This window comes from Sceloporus occidentalis, unplaced genomic scaffold, assembly GCF_023333645.1.
Source record: "Sceloporus occidentalis isolate IW3139 unplaced genomic scaffold, rSceOcc1.0.p SCAF_1, whole genome shotgun sequence".
NCBI lineage: Eukaryota > Metazoa > Chordata > Lepidosauria > Squamata > Phrynosomatidae > Sceloporus > Sceloporus occidentalis.
In genome coordinates, this window is record NW_028316981.1 from 140,442,896 (window position 1) to 140,458,467 (window position 15,572).

General features: G+C 42.2%; 1 protein-coding gene across 3 annotated transcripts in view; it reads left to right on the forward strand.

Annotated features, from left to right (window-relative positions):
* Nucleotides 1-15,572, forward strand: part of RPTOR (regulatory associated protein of MTOR complex 1) — a 539,367-nt gene that overhangs the window by 491,635 nt on the left and 32,160 nt on the right. For all 3 annotated transcript variants that reach the window (XM_089539327.1, XM_089539336.1, XM_089539347.1), the window contains one exon: nucleotides 4,781-4,887. In XM_089539327.1, the coding sequence (XP_089395453.1) occupies nucleotides 4,781-4,887 (107 nt within the window). The remainder of the gene's footprint in view (nucleotides 1-4,780; nucleotides 4,888-15,572) is intronic.

The window sequence follows — 15,572 nt, forward strand, 5'->3', positions numbered from 1 at the left end:
CTTCTTATAAAGGAAGTAGAATTACTTTAACAATCCCATTTTGCAGACAGCAGAAGTGATGCTTGGACAAAGAAGGATTCAGACCACAGCAAAACTAGGAATTTAAGTCCTTTGTCCTCTATCCAGTATTCTTTTTCACAAGACAATTAATCTTTGAGAGGGTTGGTCTTGCTTCCATTGTGGCAAAATGACCACCACAGAAAGAATATAGTACAGATTATCATTCAGGAAAAATAATTAATTTAAACCTTGTTTAGAAATAAATGTGCTACCTTTGCACTGCTGAAAAGACAGCTTACAAAAGAAAGCATTAAGGGGACAATAAATATCAAAGCTCACATTTAAAATATTGTGGAGTGGATAGAAGAATCCATAACAACAACAAAATTATTTGTTGTATGTTCAAGTCATTTCTGGCTTATGGAAACCCTAAAGTGACCCCAGGGTTTTCTTTGCAAGATTAGTTCAGAGGGGGTTTGCCATTGCCTCCCTCTGAGGCTGAGAGTGTGTGATTTGCCCAAGGTCACCCAATGGATTTCTGTAGCAGAGTGGGGATTTGAACCCTGGTTGCCAGGGTTGTAGTCCAGTGTTTAAACTAGTACACCACATTGGCTCTCTGACAACAAAAACTAGTCAAGTAGAAAACAAACAGAATTAGCAAGTAAATGTCAACATCCAGTAAGAATCCATCATTGCTGGAAAGAAATTGAAGTTGAACAGCTTAGAACACAGTGGAGCCTCACATTGGAGGCATTACCACACTCTGCTTTTACTACTGTAAAAGTATAGGTCAGCATGGCCATGCCCTTCCTCTTTCAAAAGGAGTAAAGCTTGCACAGTAAAATGATTGATGAAAAGCCATGCAGCCTATTTATCTAAAAGCAACCCAAAACAACCCAGAGATGGAGGAGTAACCACAGATGGTACAGTGGATCCTTGTTATACGCTGGGGTTTGGTTCCAAGATCCCCCGTGTATAACAAAATCCGTGTATGCTCAAGTCCCATTAAGTATAATGACATAGCAAAATGGTGTCCCTAATAAAAAATGGAACATCAAGGTAAATTTATACTTTTTTGGAACATTTTCAAACCGTGTATGCTTAAATCCGTGTATAAAAAATCCGTGTATAAGAAGGGCCGGCTGTATATGTTTTCAGATCAGAGAGCATTAATAGACAGGATAACTCCTAGAATACTGAGATTACCCCTTTGCATCTTTTCTGGATTCAGGTTCTTCTGCCTGACCACACCCTGCAGGCACTCAGTACATTAGAAATGCCGTATAGGTACTTAGGCATACAAAAGAATCCATAGACACCCCTTCCATGTGGTCCACAGATTGTATTGCAGCTGGAACAACCTAAGATCCTTGTCTTGAATGTGAGGATGAATGACTGAAGAACTGGCAGCATTCCTGGAATGCTGCCTGCTTAAGATGAAAAGGCATCATCCATCTCAAGCCTCCTGGGTTTATCATGTTGTACAAGATGACAAACACAAAATGCTTTGGAGGTGCTTATCAAAACTATTGCCTTTTTGCTTGCTCGGAATCTTCAGGACCTCACAAAGATGCCAGAGAAGCAGAAGAAACAATCAATTTGCAGGTCCAGATAAAGATGTGATCTGTCAGTTTAGCCACACCTCTCTTCTATTCCTCCTCTTTCCATTCCTTACAGCAGGACAAAAAGCTTTCAGAATCAAAGCAAGGGTCAAAGAGCAGTCCCCAGCTTTCATGTCCAAGGACCCAAGAGTGCTGGGGAAATGTGGCCATGTTAGAGGTAGTTCTGGCCACTGGATTGGGGGGTGGGGTGGCAAATGATGTTTTCAATACATATACTGTACTTTCATAAGTACATATACATAATATATACTTCTTAGCCTTAGCATAGATGTGCAACTTCAGAAGGGCACTTGCCACTTCTTTGTTTCTGTGCCCCAAAATCCCTTAGGCGGGGTACAGACCGCCGCCAGTAGGTCCGTGGGGGAGCCGGAGCCTTCAGACGGCCCGACTCCCGCGCGGACCGAAAAAGAAGCTCCAAAATGGAGCTTCTTTTACCGTCGCGTTTGCGACGTAGCGAGGCGCCAGGGGCGCGCTCGTTACGTCACAAGCGGCGCGATGCGTACGGACGCTCAGCGTCCGATACGCAAAGATGGCGGCGCCCATGTGGAAGGGGCGCCGCCATCTTGTACGTATAGGATACGTACTAGGATTAGGGGGGTGCGGAAGCACCGCCCCTTCCTAACCCTAGTACGTATTCTATACGTACTAAATGGCGGTATGTATCCCGTCTAAGTGTTTATCTTTGTTGACAGCAGTTAGGGTATTTGTCCTCCTGTTAAGGCATTCACCATGCTATCCAGTGCCACCACTATATGTACATAGCAACTAGCATTTAGGTGAGCTTGCTAAAAAAAAAAAAAAAAAGCAAATATTAGGCCTTGGTTTTTTTCTCCTTTTGATCAGAAATCTGGGCTTTTGTAAGGATGGGTGGGGATGCTTTTCATACTTCTTTGGTACATGCATATAAGTACTAGTTTGCAACTGCTTAAAGGCCCTGGTGGGAATCATGGGGAGGTTAACAGGAGAAATCGGTTGGCTGTGTTGTCTTGTGAGTTTACAGAAAAAACTCTGGAGAATCTTCTCCTATTCCAAAGATACTTGTTTTCACAATCTGGCTTACATTAGAACCAGAGCCTAGGTTTAGAAACAGATGAAAAAAACACTTTCTGATGGATTTTGTTGATTATATACAAGAGGAAGGTTTATCACTGCAACAAATTAATTTCAGCTTTCCCAAGCTGCACAAAGAACCGTTTCTGTTTATTGCTACATTTAAAAAAAGTGTATGTATAGCTCTTTGGCAGTATTTGGGATGTAAATTCTGTTTTCTTCTCAAGGAACAAAAGGGATGGGGCAGAGGATTTCCAAAAACCTTATCCTTTACAACAGAACATTTGTGCACCATACAAGTAGTTGGTAACCTCTTTGAAAAAAAACACATTCATATTAAACAGAATGGAATGAATTGGAGAAAACTCCCAAGCCCTATAGTTTTGCAAAACTTGCCATTCCCCCAAGTGTATAGTAGGAACCACATTCTAATATGGATGCAACTTGCACTTGTAATGTTGTTGAGTTGCTTCACTTAGTTCTGAACACTTAATTCCCCCCCCCCCCCCGAGGAAAATTAAATGTGCTACACAGGATAAATTTCTCCACTTAATCTTGTATGCCTGAAACAGGAATCCATTCTCTGCCTGAAGGCAAAAGAAACTCTTGTATTGCTCCTGTGGTGGTGAATTGCCTTCACACCTTCTCTGTATACCATATGGAGAGAGAAGGAGAACCTTAGCAGAATTATGGCAGCTACTGTAACCTCACAATGTTGTTTTAATATTTTTGTTTTGTTTTATGAAACTGGCCCTTTTTTCTCTAAGTTTTCTTTAGGGTCAGGGTTTGTAGCAATGAATTAACCAGTGCCATTGCACCTTCTGTAAAATACATGCAGCATTTGTAAGAAGATGACCAAGAAATCTGTGGATTGCATGGGTCTTTGAAAATATGTGCCTACAGGTTGTCTATTTCTTATGGCACCCTAAGAATTTCAGAGGTTTGTTTAGTAAGGAATACTCAAAAGGTAGTTGCCATTGCTTTCAATTGCCTTCAGCACCAGGTAATCTCTCCCTTCTAAATACTAACCAGGTCTGACCCTGCTTAGTTTCTAAGATCAGACATGATCTGGTGCCTTTGGGGTATTTAGGCCTCTCTCTGAAAATAGGAGTATCAGTGTGTAATAACCATCCTATAAACTGTACATTCAACCCAGTGTTTTAACAATGAAGGCTCCCCCAACTGTATTCCACTTTACACCAAGCCTTTTAAATATGTGATGTTTAGTTAGAACTTGTGTTCCCTCTGCACCAGTAATGTAATGCTATATTCTGAGGTGCAGAAGCCTAGCACAGCTTCCACTGCCATTCTCCCAAGAAAGAAACCAAAGCCACACATGGAGCAAGTGAGAGGCAGAATGAGAAACCTGTTTTTTCTATTATTTTTATTTTATTTTATTAAAAATTCTGTCATGAAACATAAATATCCAAAATGAGCAAATTGCTCATAAACCTTCACAATTAAATTGTGTGTACCTGAGAGTAACCTTCAACAAATTGATTGGTGCTTATTTTTTACTGTATTCGTTCAAACTCCTCTGCCTTCCTCTGTGCTAGATCTGTCACAAACAATCGTAACATTTGAAAGCCTTGTTATCACTTCATTCACTTACCCAAGCATGGAGCATCTATCAGTTAATCTGACATTCTAGCTGGTAGCAATATCACTCCTGCCCTGACAAAGATCCTAGAGCTGCTCTCCTCTGCATTCCCCCTCCTCTTCAGAACTTCTCTGCATAGTTCTCCATCTGCCAGCTTTCTCAGCTCAGTGCTTTCTTCTTCTTTTAACAACACTGGAGCAAGTCTCTTTGTTTGGAATGAGCAACTGCCTTGCTTAAATACACTATGGGTTTTGTTTGATGTATAATTTACTATTGCGAGTACATTCAGTTCAAGTAGAGTGAGCTACAGCTGCAAGAAGGAGAGTTTCTTTATTGTAGTTTCTATATCTAAGGAACGCTTGTGCTGTTCTGTAGAATGTTCAGGGGTAGCTTTAAAATATTCTAGTTGCTTCACCTGTTTACCCCAAGGTTGAGTATGGCAGATTCTCTTCAGCTCTGCATGTCTTTAGAATATAATTTTGTATGCCATACATTTTTCTTTCTTCAGGAGCAGGGATGGTGGTAGACTGGGAACAAGAAACTGGTCTTCTCATGACATCAGGAGATGTGCGGATTATCCGAATCTGGGATACAGATCGAGAAATGAAAGTGCAGGTAAACATCAGTATATCTTGCTTATCAGTCTGTGGGCTTATATGGACAACATGTGGCTAGTATTTAGGGAAAGCATCTTGTACTGCAACATTTCTGGTTTCATCACATAGAAGGTTTGCCAATAGATGAGATCAGGCATGAAGTGAATACTACAGCAGCACACATACATACACACAAACACACAAGGATTGATGGGAATAAGCTTCTATATGTATGTCATGAAGTTGGGGGGGGGGGGGGGTAAGAGATAGAACCTGGGAAGAGATGCTCAGGATGAATAATTCATATTTGTGATAAATTTTCTTTTAAAAGTATGCTAGAGTTGCAAACACTTAACATTGATCAACTGCAAGCAGCCAGTGCTCTATGAGTGATCTTTGTAATACTTCACCAACCCATCATTTTAGTAAAACAGAGATCTTCTGTTCAAGGAGTGCCACTGTTTATTCATTTGTTACTTGTGCACTTTCCTTCCACTTCAGAGTTTACCTGTTCTTTTCATGAGCTCCCCAATCCAAGCATTTCTCAAGGCTAAGCCTGCTTTATAGTAGTAATAAATGTAAAATGTGTACCTTCAGACTATTTTCTGTGTGCACATCTGGTCATGGAGTATTGAAAGTACGAGATATCTGCTGTTAGGTCCATGTGGCACACATACTCTGTGTGGGGAGCAATGAAACTAAGACCACTCCAAATGATAATGTGAAAATCCCAGTAAGGCTGCTGAAATACATGTAGAGCAAGGGATTCAAAAAAGTTGTTGTTGTATGCCTTCAGGTCATTTCCAACTTAGGGTATCCCTAAGTCAACCCTATCATAAGCCACAAAACTCAAGAAAGTTTGTATTAATATAGATGTATTGTGTGGTCAAGGAATTAACAATGCAGAAAATATTGCAAGAAACCTGTACTCTGCACACACACAAACATTGTTTCATACATGCATATGAACATGACAGGCATAGGTAGCAGAGACCTACAACTCTCCCCCGCCTCCCCCATTCACACTGAGGAAACAGATATACAGAGACACAGTTTTCCACACAAAAGATGAGTATGTGCAGACAGACAAAGAAATGGGGCATGCAACAGGTGTATGATAGACTTCTGTTCATAAGCAGGAGGACTTTCCAGAGAAGAGGTCGCAGAAGAAACCAATGCAGCTATCTTGCTGCTTTCTTGCTCTCACCACCACAAGTCCCACCATTTGAGCTAAACCGGTCCAAAACTAAAGAAATGCTACCTTCTTCTCTCTACTTCTTGGCCACATCATCATCTCCACTGTTGCCACATAACACTGTGGAACAAGTGAGCCACATTCACCACCATTACCTTGTGAACCCGAGAGGCCGAACAGACAGTATCTTTCTTCTTTGTGGTCTCTGCGAATCATACAAATGGGTTTTACTGCGCCTGCGCAGTAAAACCCATTTGTATGCATTTGCAGATGACCACTCGAAGAAATACTGTTACAGGTAAGCAACCTGTCCTTACCAGATGCCCAGAACAGTTTCTGGGCCTCTGCTCTCTATTACGGATGCTAAAACTAATCAGCTAGCAAGCATGCATCATTGAAATAGAGTCCCTCACCTCTCTCCCACCTACCATCCTTCTGAAGAATTGCCCTACATCCCTTTCTCCCTTTGGCTGCCCCAAAAATGCCATTCAACTGAATCTCCTGCATGAAATATCCCATTTCACCTTCTCTGTGTCCTTTTTATAAGCTCTGAGAATAGCAAAGGAGCACAGCTCTTTCACCCTTCTCATTTCTTCACAGAAGTCATCCTTCCAGTTCACCTTAGCAAAAATTATGTGTGTTCACATCAGTTGCCATTAAATCAAGCCTGTTCTCCTTGCCATGTAATGAGAGGTAATATCTCTGTCTAAGCCACTCTGGGAAATAGTCTTGTCTTTAAAGCTTTAAGAAATTAATTACCTCTGGATGAACATTAATTATGACACTTTGACCCAGCAATGCAGCACAAGTAAGCCTATGCTAATCTTAATTATTTTCAAATATTATTTTATCTGTGCAAATGAGAGAACATCAGAAATCAGCAGGGTGAAAATATTTTAAATAAAAATGATTAATGGTTGTACTGGGAGCATCTTAAAGGCATTTTAATTCTTGAGTGGTGAAAATTGCCTTTTTGCAGTAATTTAGGGGATCAAAACTGAATCACACCGCAAAATCTAGAAAAGCAAAACTGCACAAGTCAGTTTCAGAAATGACCACTGCCCAGTCTTTGAGCCACTGGGAGTATACTGGGGACTAGCTTGGTAGTAGAATCAGACATGGATGAGTGTGTTTATGTACCTAAAAGAAATTGTAGAAAAAAATATCCCCTGCAGTTGATTTCCAAAGGGCCATCTATTCCAACCCATGCCATGTAGGAACATATAGTTAAAGCATTCCTGAGAGATAGGCAGCTGACCTTTGATAAAGACCTCCAATAAGAGCCTGCCACACTCCATTGTCAGACAGCTCTTACCACAAGGAAATTCTTCCTAATGTGTAGCTGAACTGTCTTTTCTTGCAATTTGAATCAGTTGGATTGTATCCTAATCTCTAGAACAGCAGTAAACAAGTTTACTCCACCTTCTATATAAATATACCCTTCAGATATTTAAAAATAATTATTATGTCACCTATCAGTCTTCTCTTCTCCAAGTTAAGCATACTCAATTCCCTACACTATTGCTTATAGGTCTTGATTTCCAGCCCTTTTATCTTCTTGCTCACCCTCCCCAATTCCAGCTTGTCAATATCCTTTTTGACCTGTGGTGAACAGAACTGGATACAGTATGCCAGGTGAGGTCTGACCAAAGCAGAATAGATTGGGGCTATTCCTCTCCTCATACCCATGATTATGCAGCCTAGAAATGCATTGGCTTTTATGACTGCCTGATCACAAAATTGTTTAGCTTGTGGCATACTAAGAACCCTCGATTCTTTTAACACTTACTGCTATCAAGCCAGCTGTTGCCCAGCCTATATTTCTGTATTTAATTTTTCCTGACTAAGGATGGTATAATCTGTCAAGGATAGTGAGCTGCAAGCAAGCAAATACCACAAGGCCAAAGTTGAGCACAGAAAGCTGACAGCAGGCAAATAGTTTCATTGGCAAACAGGATGGGGTGAATGGTATGAGAGACACTGAATCTGACTCTCAGCGATGAATTGTTCTGAAGGAGGAACCAAACTAGCATCAGAAACTTGATAGGACCAGGTGGAATCCCACACACACACACCATGACACTCAATTCCTGCTGTGGGCCAGTGGTGTAATACCAGCAGATCCCTCTATTCATGCAAAGTGCTGCTAACACATAACACAGGCAAGGTGAAGTAACTCTTCCCTCTGGTCCTTTACTGTGGTAACCAAGAGATGAAAATGCTTGAACCCTACTATCAGACTTCCATTTTAAAATTCTTAGTGCCTTCTTAAAGTCTCTTCTTGGAAGATGCTTTACCTTTACATGATGGGAAACTCTTTTTCACAACTCCTTCCACTGTGCTCCAGGTTGACAAACTGCATGAATGGCTGCCAGTATGCTGCCTGCATATAGGAAAACTGAATTATAGTATAGAGGCGGTACCCCATATGCCACAGCTGGTTTAAAAAAAAAAGAGTAAAGACTCTCATGGCAACATTGCTTTCTCTTGCAACCCATAGTTTAGTTCACTCACGCAAATCATGTGGAGCCGTTTGTTCCTTTAGCACCTTTTGACCAACATCTCTGTCTTTGCCTGTGGCGTGCTGTGAACAGACCTCTAATGTAGATTAAAGTCAGAATTGAAAGTAAAGAATAAACCTTGTGATCCCTCCCCAATCCCTCTGAAATTTTACAAAGTAACTATACTCACATCTGAATAACATTCAGACAGTCCTGGATAGCTGTCTTCAACAACTGTTAATCTAATCTTTTTATCAAGCAAATGCAAAAAATAACAGGAGAAGGTGAATGGGCTCATGGGAATAAAACTAGGAAGGAGCTGTGAAATTAGCTAACACAATTCTACAGAGGCAATTTAGGTTATTATCCTAGTTTGAAATTGTTGCTCAGGTTTTGGGATTGTTTAATTGAAACTGTATTTCACATCTATGCTCTTATTATTCTAAGCATGCTTTATATATGTAGCAAATAAAGAGGGGGAAACTATAGCCTAAGAACAACATTGCCGGGTGTCTTTCCAACATGCCAACCTTTCTCCTTGCATATATTGTTTACCAGAGTTTTCATTTTACAAAATCTGCAACGCTTGGATTCTGTCCTAACCATTGTCCTTCAGAGCATGAATACATGCAGCAAAGAATCATCTAGCAGCTTCCAAACCTTAACCATGGCTTACACTATTTCATCTTGCACAAGTTTCTTATTTACGTTCTACCTGAATCTACTTTCCATAAAAACATGAGGGGGTATTACTTGTCCCAAAGAGGTTATAAAGGGCCGTATGTCTAACTGCTGCAAGGTTTGGGGAGAGGGAGGTAGCATGTCAAAGTGAAACAGCTTTCATTATTTTAAGAGGAAACATTATCTGGTAATGTCCTTTTGTTCTCCCCAGAGGTGATGCAGGCCTTTGGAGTTCAAGACAGGTTAGGTACTCCTATAATTGTCTGTAAAATGCTGTGCTGAAATTGCGAAGTAGAAAAAACAAGTATGCATTCATGATTCTCTTTTGAGTTCTACTACTTTTAGCAACTCACCTTTGCTGTTTGGTTCAGTACAGACGAAATAAATGCCTCCTTCTCAAGAAGTCTGTTGACTGTCAGTTCACTTCCCAGAGCTGTTTGCTCTCTTCAAGATCTATTTAATCCACATTTGTTATATTTGTGGTTTGATTTATTGCTGAACAAATAGCTGTTGTCCTGCAGGCTTCTTTCTATAATAGGTGCTTCTTTAAGAAGCATTTTTGCCTGTTACATGTTACGTCTCTCTTCTTGCATGTATGTTTGGATTTCCTTCTTGTATTATTAAGCCAGCATCTATATTTTCAGTTATTGCAGATTGATTTCTCTTTAGGGAAATCTTGTAGATATGTTTATAATCATAATGGAATATACTAAGGAGTTTCAAAAGAAGATCAGCCTGTGTGTTATAGACATAGCAAAGCATTTGATTGTACAGATAATGAGAAACTACGGATTGCTTCTAAAGAAATAGGTGTGTCACAACATCTGATAGTTCTGATGCATAGCCTGTACTCAGGACAAGAGGCTAGTGTTAAAACAGGATACAGAGAAATGGAATGGTTTTCAATTTGAAAGAGGGGTCAGGCAAAGCTTCATTCTATCACCCTATCAATTTTATTTACATGCTGAGAACATCATATGAAAAGCAGGATTGGACTAGGTGGGAGGCATGAAAAAATTGAAATTAAGATATGCAGATGATATGGAAAGATTACTGAAGAAGGTTAAGGCAGAAAGTGCAGTCAGGTTTGCAGCTGAACATCAACATGGAGAAATGTAAGGTACTCTTCCAACTTTATGATTCTATGATTCTATGAAAACAAAATTATGACCATAGAGAATCTACATATTTTTAATCATACAATGAATAGATTGAATAGTCCAAGTTTTTCTGAGCAGAGACTGAAGTCAAGAAATTAGAAGATGACTAAGACGTAGAAGGGCAGCTATGAAGAAACTAGACAAGATCCTGGAGTATAAATATATGTAATTAAATACAGTACCAAAGTTAGGATTGTCCATGCCACCATATTTTCCATTTATATGCATAGTTGTGAAAGCTGGACATTGATGAAAGCTGATAGGGAAAAATTAATTCATTTGAGATATGGTGCTGGAGAAGAGTTCTGAGAATACCCTGGACCAATTGGATGGATTCTAGAGCAGATCAGGTCTGAACTCTCCTTGGAAGCAAAGATGACTAAACTGAGGTTGTCATATTTTGTCCATATCATGAGAAGATTGCTAGAAAAGACTATATAATGCTTGGCAAAGTGGAGGGATTTATTAGTACGAGAGTTGGACAAAATTAGCTTACAAATAAAAGAAGAATTGATAGAAGGCGCAAACTACCAATGATTTACTTATAGAGAATTGCATAATAGGATAAAAATCGATATTAAATTAGAAGGCATCACAAAAGGATATGCAGAATTAGACAAAGTATTATTCACAAGAGGCAACCAGACAGTAGCAAAAACATATCAGCTATTAATAAAAAGTGAAATGGAATAAGGAACAATAAAAGAATTATAATAAAATGGGCACCAAAATATACAACACCCAATTCAAACAGAAAAATGGGAGAAATCATGGAGTTAACAACCTGAAGATTATTTTAAATACTGATTTGAAAGAAATTGTTTTTTAAATGATACGTAAATAGTATCTAGCTCTGGTCAGAATGGCAAAGATGTTTAAAAATATAGATAGGAAATGTGATTAAAAGAAAGGAACCTGCTACCACATGGTTGTTTTTTGAGGAAACAAGGAATTTCTGTATATGAATACATGATACAATAACAAAATATTAAAAGTTAAAATGGAAATAACAGCAGAAATGTACCTATTGAATATGTTGGAAAACTAAGCAGAAGTAAAAAGCACAAAAGTTATGTTTTATATGATATGAGCAGCAAAAATAGTTTTTGCATGAAAGTGGAAAGAAAGAAATATAACCACACAGGAAAAATGGCTGGTGAAAGTATATGATATGATGGAAATAGACAAATTAATGTTACTAATTATGGAAAAATCAATAAATACAAAGATGACTGGAAAGATACGATAGGATATTGGAGAAAAAAATGAGTTGAATTAGCAGTTATAAGTCTCATAGGCTAACAAACAAAAAAGAAGAGTAAAAGTAGATAAGGGACAGGGAGAAGGAGAGGAAATAATGTAGGACATATTCAAATAAGACTAGACTAAAGTACAAATGATATAAAAATATGGATAGATATGGATACATATATGATATAGAAACACAGGTTCACCATATGTGTGTCTCCATAACCGAAGAAGAAAAATCAGTATCTAGATGAGAAGAATATCGATGGACCCATCAGAGGGATGTAGAATAGCAAATCATGATGTAACCAAATAGAAGAAATGTACTTAGAATTATGGGAGGAAGGAAGGCGACTGGATTTTAAAAGGCAAGAATAAGAAGAATGTTGTGGAGATAGAAAAGAAGCAATTGATCTGTTGGGGTTTTTTTTGTTTTTGTTATATTGGCTTTATTTATTGTTTATATTTTTCTCTCTTTATAAGAATTAATTAAAAAATGAGCTGTCTATGTGCATTTGGCCACCAGATTTCACTGCACAATTGCAAAACTTCAAGTATTTTTATAGTGGCAAGGTAAAAATCATCTGGTTCTCATGGTAAGCTAGGGAACACAAATAGCTCACCCACATAGCAGAGCAATTCAGAATGGCTTCCATGAGATCGTCATCACATATAAATGAATGCTGAGGTGTTTTTGTGCAAAACCAAGAGAGGCAAAGCTAAAGAAAGAGACCCAACACTACCATCCAGTTCTTTCTTCACATCAGTGGTTCTCAACCCTTTCTTTACCGGGGACTCCCTTGAAATATCCTTTGTTGCCATAGATTTAATTCAAGATTTAAAATCCTAAAGTGCATCAAATACTGTACTTACTATATACCTTGACTTGGGATGGCTGGGGTTGTCTTTTCCTCTACATGCTCTCCAGACACAGGAGAAAGAGGGGAGGGGGAGGGAAGCAAAACAAACAGGGAGGGTGAGTGACACCCCCCAAGGGGCATGACAGGAGCACCCAGCAGAGAAGGAAGGGAAGAGAACGGGCTCTGTTCCTCCAGCCACACTCCCAGGCGCCTTGTCTCTGTCACACCTGGCACCTCCATGTGTTCCCCACCCATGGGAGAAAGAGACAGGGAGGATGGTTGGTTGGTGAGAGAAGAGACAGAGAGGGTGAGCTAGGCCCTTGGAGCCTAGCTCACCCTCTCTGTCTCTTTCTCTCACCAACCAACCATCCTCCTGTGAGTACATCGCAGCCCCCCAGGTTTCAGTGGATTACAGGTTAAGAACTACTGCTGTAACTAACTAAAACTCTGTGTAGATATTGGGCTGTTGTTTTAATCATATTTGTGCTGCCATCTTTATTAAAAAAGCTGCCGCTCGCCCCCTTCCATCAGGGCAGCGGCCAAGGAGGACTTCTCCCCGCCGCCGGAGCGGCGTTTGCGGAGGGGCGGGGCCGGTGAGAGCGGCCCCATAAAGCCGGCTCCCGGCCTCCCCGCCAGAGACGCTGCCGCTCGCCCCCTTCCATCAGGGCAGCGGCCCAAGGAGGACTTCTCCTCGCCGCCGGAGCGGCGCTCTTCGCAAGGGGCGGGGCCGGTGAGAGCGGCCCCATAAATCTGGCTTCCTGGTCTCCCCTGAAGAAGACGCCGCCCACCCTTTTCCAGCTGGGCAGCGGCCTAGAGGACTTTGCCTACACCCCCATACCATCAGGGAGGCGAGCCAAGGACAGTTGCCTGGTGCCGCTGCTGTTGTGGATTTTAGGAGGGAGGGTATTGCGAACGAGGGTAGTTTATACTGTTAGGGGATTGTAGGACATGGTTTGTAAGTGGCTTGATGAGGGAGAGGGAGGTGTGGCTGTGTCAAGAGGAGCTCCTATTGGAGTAGTGTGGGGCAAGGGGAGATACAGCGGTAGGAGTGTGGAATCGTATCGTAAGGGAAGGCGGGATCGATGTGTAATATCTATCCCTCCTTCCATCCACGCTCCTAACCAAAGAGGTCTGAGGGTCAGTCCAACTGTACCACAAACCCTGTCTCTGCTCCTGTGCAATGCCAGGTTGGTTAAGAACAAGTCCCACATAATCTATGACCTTGTGGAGGATAAGAACTGCGACCTGGCTTGCATTACTGAGACCTGGCTTGGGCCTGAGAGCGAAGCGGTGTGGGCACAGGCCCTCCCTGCCGGGTACTCAGTGAAGGACCAGATCAGGGTGAGTGGGCGGGGGGGGGGAGTTGCTTTGATCTATAAGAACACCCTTTCCTTAACCAGGAACCATGTCCGCCAGACAGACTATATCGAGTGTATATACCTGACCCTGAAGGCCAGGGACAGTATAGGGATTCTGTTGGTCTACAGGCCACCCCGTGCGCTAACAGACTCCCTAGCCGAGCTGACACAACTGGTCTCGGAGCTGGTGCTGGAGTCCCCCAGGCTTCTTGTCCTGGGGGACCTCAACATCCCCTTCGAGGCCAGACAGGTTCCAACTGGTGCGGCTCGGGAGTTCATGGCTACCATGACTGCCATGGGCCTGTCCCAATTGGTCACAGGGCCCACGCATTCTGCTGGTAATACACTCGATGTTGTCTTCTGTACGGACATGGAGTCTCCGTGGGCAGAGGTAACTAATATCTCTGCCCTGTCATGGATGGACCATTTCCTGGTGGAGGCTAGTATCAAGGCTACTGTCCAGATCCCCCCCGGGGGTGGCGGACCTATTAGGATGGTCCACCCTCGAAGGCTGATGGAACCTGAAAGGTTCCAGGAAGCCCTAGAGGGCTATTTGGTTGGAACTGACGGCGACTCTGTTGACGCCCTGACCAACATCTGGGATGTTGATCTTTCCAGGGCTATACACAGCATCGCTCCCAAGTGTCCTTTCCGGCCTGCTTCCAATAAAAAGCCCTGGTACACGGAAGATCTCAGGGCAAGGAAGCGGGCTTCGCAACGACTAGAGCGCAAATGGCGGAGACATCGGGACTTAGCCGACAAGACACTCCTAGAGTCTCTTTTGAAGGCCTACGGAGTGGCAATAGGTGCAGCTAAGAATTCGTTCTATGCTGCACGTATTGCGTCCGCGGAGTCGCGTCCAGCAGAGCTGTTCAGGGTGGTGAGAGAGCTCACTCAAGTGGCTCCCCCCCTGAACCCATTATTGGAGTCATCCAAAGCCTGCTGTGACGAGTTTAACAACTTCTTCGCGGATAAAATCTCTCGGCTAAGCACCGATCTTGACGCTGTTATTTGTTCAGAATCACGAGTAGAGGCGTCCAGTGCTTCCGTGGACTCAGTTGTACTGGATCAGTTTGAGTCTGTTAGTACCGAGGATGTGGACAGGATCCTCAGCAGCGTTAGGAAGATGACCTGCTCTCTCGATCCCTGTCCTTCATGGCTGGCAGTTCAAGGGGGAATGGCGACAACAGAAATGCTGTGTCGCATCATTAATACATCATTCAGGGAGGGCCTTTTTCCATCGAACTTAAAAACGGCCATCGTAAGACCTTTATTAAAGAAGCCCTCCCTTGACCCCCTAATTCGAAACAATTATCGGCCTGTGTCACTGCTGCCATTTTTAGGGAAGGTGATCGAGAGGGCGGTTGCCTCCCAGCTGCAGAGGGTCCTGGAGGATACGGATTATCTAGATCCATTTCAAACCGGCTTCCGGGCGGGCTATGGGGTTGAGACTGCCATGGTCGCCTTAGTCGATGATCTCCATCTGGGCATGGACAGGGGTAGCGTGTCCCTGTTAGTGCTCTTGGACATCTCAGCGGCCTTCGATACCATCGACCATGGTATCCTTCTGGATCGCCTGGGGGAGTTGGGTATCGGGGGCACTGCTTTGCAGTGGTTCCGGTCCTACCTCTCGGGTAGATTCCAGATGGTGGAGCTGGGGGACTGTTGCTCCGATAAGAGGGCCCTTACATCTGGGGTCCC